This window comes from Malus sylvestris, chromosome 15 (genome assembly GCF_916048215.2).
Source record: "Malus sylvestris chromosome 15, drMalSylv7.2, whole genome shotgun sequence".
Lineage (NCBI taxonomy): Eukaryota > Viridiplantae > Streptophyta > Magnoliopsida > Rosales > Rosaceae > Malus > Malus sylvestris.
Window position 1 is genome coordinate 25,293,705 of NC_062274.1, and position 5,342 is coordinate 25,299,046.

The 5,342-nt window shown below is 44.6% G+C and overlaps 1 protein-coding gene across 1 annotated transcript; it reads right to left on the minus strand.

Annotated features, from left to right (window-relative positions):
- Window positions 1–1,737: 1,737 nt before the first annotated feature.
- On the minus strand, window positions 1,738–2,637 carry LOC126602856 (uncharacterized). Its single transcript, XM_050269693.1, has one exon. The coding sequence runs from the start codon at window positions 2,635–2,637 to the stop codon at window positions 1,738–1,740; it is 900 nt and encodes a 299-aa protein (XP_050125650.1).
- Between the last annotated feature and the right edge of the window lie 2,705 nt (window positions 2,638–5,342).

A 5,342-nucleotide genomic window follows, 5' to 3' on the forward strand; every position in this document is an offset into this window, starting at 1 on the left:
TCCTGCTTCTGTTATTCAAGCTTCAGCGAAGAATCAGCCTTCTTCTGCTAGCCCGACAACCCAAGCTCGACCACTACCTGAAGTCTCCAATGTCGTGGTTGAGCCAGTTACCGTACCATCGGTCGAATCACCTGCAACTCCATGGTCGACAGGAGTACCTATACTCGGGGGAACAACCCTTTCAACTGGGAAGAATCTCCCTAAGAATCCAAAACATTCGGCGGTCATCTTGGAATATGTATGATTATGCTGTCAAATCCATTTACTTGTTAAGTCAAAAAAGTATTAACACTTTTTGTTTTAGGATGATGAGAGTGACAAGATTCCACAGGCGAGTCGTTCTCGACCAACCTAAGCTATTTCCGTTGATCCTCCCCCCGTGGTTGCAAACACCGATCAGGTTAATCCTCTTGTAGCCGACCGCGGAAAGAGGCCTATCGTCGAACCTGAAGCGACGTTAGAAACTCCAATTCACCCACAGGACCAAGATCTCAGCATCCCCTCTCAAGAAGTGACCTCGACTTTTGTAAGGCTCGATTACTTTCTTTTGTCAATTTGTTATAACAAGTCTGAACCGAGAAAATATTAAATGTCAGGTGCCCAATTATTCATTTCACCAAAAATTTTATACGCCGAAAGGTGTTATCTATATTTCTTGGCCACCTCAATGGCCATCGAATGTAGATAACCTTCATCGGCCGCATGCATTAAAAAGTAGTCTGAAACATTAGGCTCAGCCATTAAGCTCTTTAGGTTCGAGCAATGAACCTGAAGATATGGCCGAAGTCTCCTCTCGACAGGTTTAAAACAAATCCTCCTTGCTACATTCTTTTATGATTTTCCTTGCGCCTAAACTATTTTCGTGTGCAACCTTCATGGGAAGTCGAGTTTGATGCTCTTCTATCAAGCACTTCGAGAGCGGCTGGTCCTTTGACAACTACAATTGAACCCGTCGAATCAACTGTTCTTGTTCGGTTGCAAAAGCTTTTGTCTCTCTCAGCTTCGCAAGTCCTCGAGCGCAAGGGCATTGATTCGGTAGGTGCATGTCTGAACGATCTCAGAGTTGACGGTCAACTGAGTGCCGAAGCTATCATTCAAGGTCGTCCGCCTTGGAACGAACCCGAGAATATTTTAGTATTTTTGTGAAGGCTCTTTGGGCTGACAATAACTTGAAAGCTGCAACAGCTGTTTGAGACGCTCTTCGTCTGAAGGTCAAAGTTTTAAAGGTAAAAAAGAAGACCCTAGCTAACCTTGATCGTCAAATTGCCAAACTTCAAAATCGTAGGTCGACAATTGCTTCTGAGCTTGCGAAGGATTTTGAGTCGGGCGGCAAATCTTGCCTGACTAAATATGCGGCGGGCATGAAGCGAGTCGAGCAGCTAAAAATGGACAAGAGGAATCAGCAAGCTGATGTCACGATGGGCGAGGTGAGATGGCTAGAGCTAAAGGCTGTTCTTGAATCTCTTATTCCTTCATCACCCTAGGATTATTGTAAATTAATCGACCAATGTATTGAACTTAATGAAATGAAATGAGCTTTTATCCTTGCATCTCCTATGTGACTAGATCGTATTTCTTTAAAAACTTTCCATTGATTGGCAACTTATGAATAATACCGGTTCGATCTCTAAGACGGTATGCCCCATTGCCGAGGACTTTATGAATAACGAATGGCCCTTCTTAATTCGGCGACCACTTACCGAATCTAGGGTCTTTAATTCCTACGGGTAGTACGGTTTACCAAACCAGTTCTCCTTTGCCAAACGTTTTTTGTCTAACTCGTTGATTATATGCATGATCGGCGATCTTTTTTTGAGCCACTAATAAATTATAAGCATCAAGTCGAGCATCTTCTAAATCTTCTAGCTCTTGTCTCATGGCTTGACTGTACTCGGCGCTGAACAAACTACTATGTTCAATTATTCGTAATGAGTTTACACTTAGCTCGACGGGCAACATTGCGTCGTGTCTATAAGTCAACGCGTACGGAGTTGTTCCAATGGCTGTCCGTGGAGAGGTTCGATAAGCCCATAATGCTTCGTTTATCCTTAAATGCCATATGCCTGGCCTTTCTTTTATCATCTTTTCAAGAATACCAATAAAAACCTTATTACTTGTTTCGGCCTGTCCATTCGCATGCGGGTAGTATGGCGTAGATTGCTCAAGTTGAATCTTTAGATTTACCGTATAGTCCTTAAATCTGTCGAATGTAAAAATTGTACCGTTATCTGTTATGATTGTTTCTAGCACACCGAATCTAGTCATAATGTTTTCTTCAACGAAACTACAAACTTCCTTGGACGTTAGCTCGGCATATGACTTGGCTTCAACCCATTTGGTGAAGTAGTCCGTTGCAACAAGTATCCACGCATGTTTGGCTGCACCAGAAGATGGGGTGATTTTACCGATAACATCTATGGCCCATCCTCGGAACGGCCATGGTTTAGTGACCGAATGTAATAATTTGGCCGATACTCTCTGTATAGGCCCATGGATTTGACACTGTACACAACCTTTTGCGTACTCAATACAATCCTTCAGAATACTCGGCGAAAAATAGCCGTGCCGTCGAAGTAGCCAACGTATTTTTCGTCCAGATTGGTGGGCTCCACAAATTCCTTCGTGTACTTCTACCATTGCTTAAACAGCTTTTTACAGGTCGAGGCACTGCAACAGTAACCTGTCCTCACCTTTTCGATACAGCTCATTCTGGTATAACATGTAATTTATGGCATGGACCCTTGTCCGTCCGTTATGTTTTTGGGTGGGGTTATCTATATATCGCATAATCGTCCTTCTCTAATCGTCTGGTAATGCTTGGACGGCACAAACCTCAATAATGTCCTTACGTTCTAACAACGACGGCAAAGACATGACCCGTGTACGGATCACGCAGTCTCGTTGGAGAACTTGCTGATTAATCAAGGCTGAATGTACTTGTCGTAACACAGGTATTTCTCAAGCTAATTTGCCCCCCATGAGTTGGGCTTCGGAAGCTATTTGAGCCAATTCATCGGCGTCAATGCTATGAACTCGTGAAATGTGTTTGAAAGTTACTATGTCGAAGGATTCGGCCAAATAGCTGGCAATCATGTGGTAAGGCGTCAGAGTACAACTCATGCAATGAAAAGTCCCGTTGAGTTGATTAATGACAAGTTCGGAGTCATCAAGAACAAGGACATGAGTTGCCCACAAATCGTGCAGCACGCTGAGGCCGATAACAAGGGCTTCGTATTCGGCTTGATTATTTGTACATTCAAAATCGAGCTTGAGAGAAAAATACCAATGATTATGAGTAGAGGATTGAACAACGATCCCAACGCCAGCCGAGACTGAAGTACTGAAACCATCAAAGTACATCGTCCAATAATTATCACGTGTTTGTATCAGGCCGATGTCAACGGCATTGCCCCCGAATGCGTACGGGGAAGGGTGGTGGGCCAAAAAATCAGCTAGAGCTTGACCTTTGACAGCTTTTTGGGGTACATATTGCAAGCTGAATTCAAAAAGGGCCATCATCCACTTATCGATTCGGCCCTTTACGATCAAGCAAGTAAGCATGTAACAAATAACATCGGTCTCGGCGATGACCTGAGTGACTGACGGGAGCATGTAATGTCTGAGTTTTGATGCGGCAAAAAATAAGACAAGACATAGCTTCTCGATAGCAGAGTAATTGATCTCTGGTGGGTTGAGGTTTCGGCTAAGGTAAAAAATGGCATGTTCTCGCCCAGCGTTATTATCCCGTGCAAGAAGGCAATCGATGGATTCTTCGGCCGCTAAGATATATAGCTTAAGAGGTTGACTCCATCATGGTGGAACGAGGACGTGTGGAGTCGTTAGAGAGACTTTGATCTGCATGAATGCCTCTTGGTGCTTGGCATGCCATTCGAATGTGTCAGAGTCCTTGAGTTTCAAAAGCGTGGAAAAGGCTTTCATTTTCCCAGCCGAGTTAGCAATGAATCGTCTGAGAAAGTTGATCTTGCCGAGCAATAACTGTAATTATTTCTTAGTCGTCAGTGGTGGAGCATTAATGAATGCGCGAGCATTGTTGTCGTCTACCTCAATACCACAATGATGGACGAGGAAGCCTAAAAAACTCCCTGCTGATACGTCGAAAGCACATTTGGCGGGATTCATCTTCAGATTGTGCCGGCGCATACGCAGGAATGCCTGACGGAGGTCATCCAAATACGTCTGCCGTCGTGCTAATTTGATGACCACATCGTCAATATAGACTTCGACGATGGTACCAATTAAATCATGGAAAATAGTGTTCATAGCTCGTTGGTATGTAGCCCCGGCATTCTTGAGGTCGAATGGCATGACGACCCATTTGTATGTGCCGAGTGCCCCAGGACACCGAAAGGCAGTCTTGTGGATATCAACCTCGGTGATGAAAATCTGATTATAACCGGCATGCCCATCCATAAAGGATAGGATATCGTGATGTGCTGCGGCCTCAATTAACAAGTCAGAGATCTGCATCGGGTACTCGTCTTTGGGCGTTACCAGGTTCAAATTATGAAAATTGATACAGATGCGTAGGGCACCATTTTTCTTTAGCACCGGGATGATATTGGCCAGCCACTTGACATATCGAGCGGTCCGAATAAACCCATCTTTTAAAAGTCGAACTAGTTCGTCCTTTATGCTAAGCTGTACTTCGGTCAAGAACCGGTGAGTGGGCTGGCGGAAAGGCTTACAACCAGCTTTGATGCGTAATTCATGTTCAACAAGATTCTGATCAAGGCCCGGCATCTCATGATAACTCCAAGCAAAACAATCTTTAAACTCGTTGAGTAATTGACAAAGTTCGACTTTCATGGTATGGGGTAATAATGCACTAATAAATAACGACCGAGGGTCGTCGACCGCTCTGACATTTATTTCCTTTAAAGGGTCCTTAACTTGAGGTCGACTGTCTTCGAGTTCGACTGGTGCGGCCTAAACTTTATCCAACGACAATACCGGGCCGTTATCTTCTTCGGCCAAAAATTCAATTAAGTTGATGCTCGAATGTGGGTGCTTGGAAATAACATACCAATGGGCCAACAGGCGTTCCATCGTGGATGAAACCGCGGCCCGACGCCCCTCGCCTTTGACATCAATCATCAGTGGTAGGGTCAAGTTGGCCAAGCCGAGTCTTACCGAATCCTGGTAGACAATCTCGGCGCCTACCTCGATGGTTTTCTGGACTAAGATCCGAGTCGGCCGTCCATCTTCATTAAAACCCTGTAGGGTAATGTAGCCAATGTGATCATCATATTAACGGGCCTGAATCATGTTGGTTTCAAATGGCTGAGTATCGGCTGGGTGGACCACGACCGATTTGCCATCCC

Coding starts and splice junctions, on each gene's coding strand:
- LOC126602856 (XM_050269693.1), bottom strand. CDS start 2,637: ATGGTAGAAGTACACGAAGGAATTTGTGGAGCCCACCAATCTGGACGA.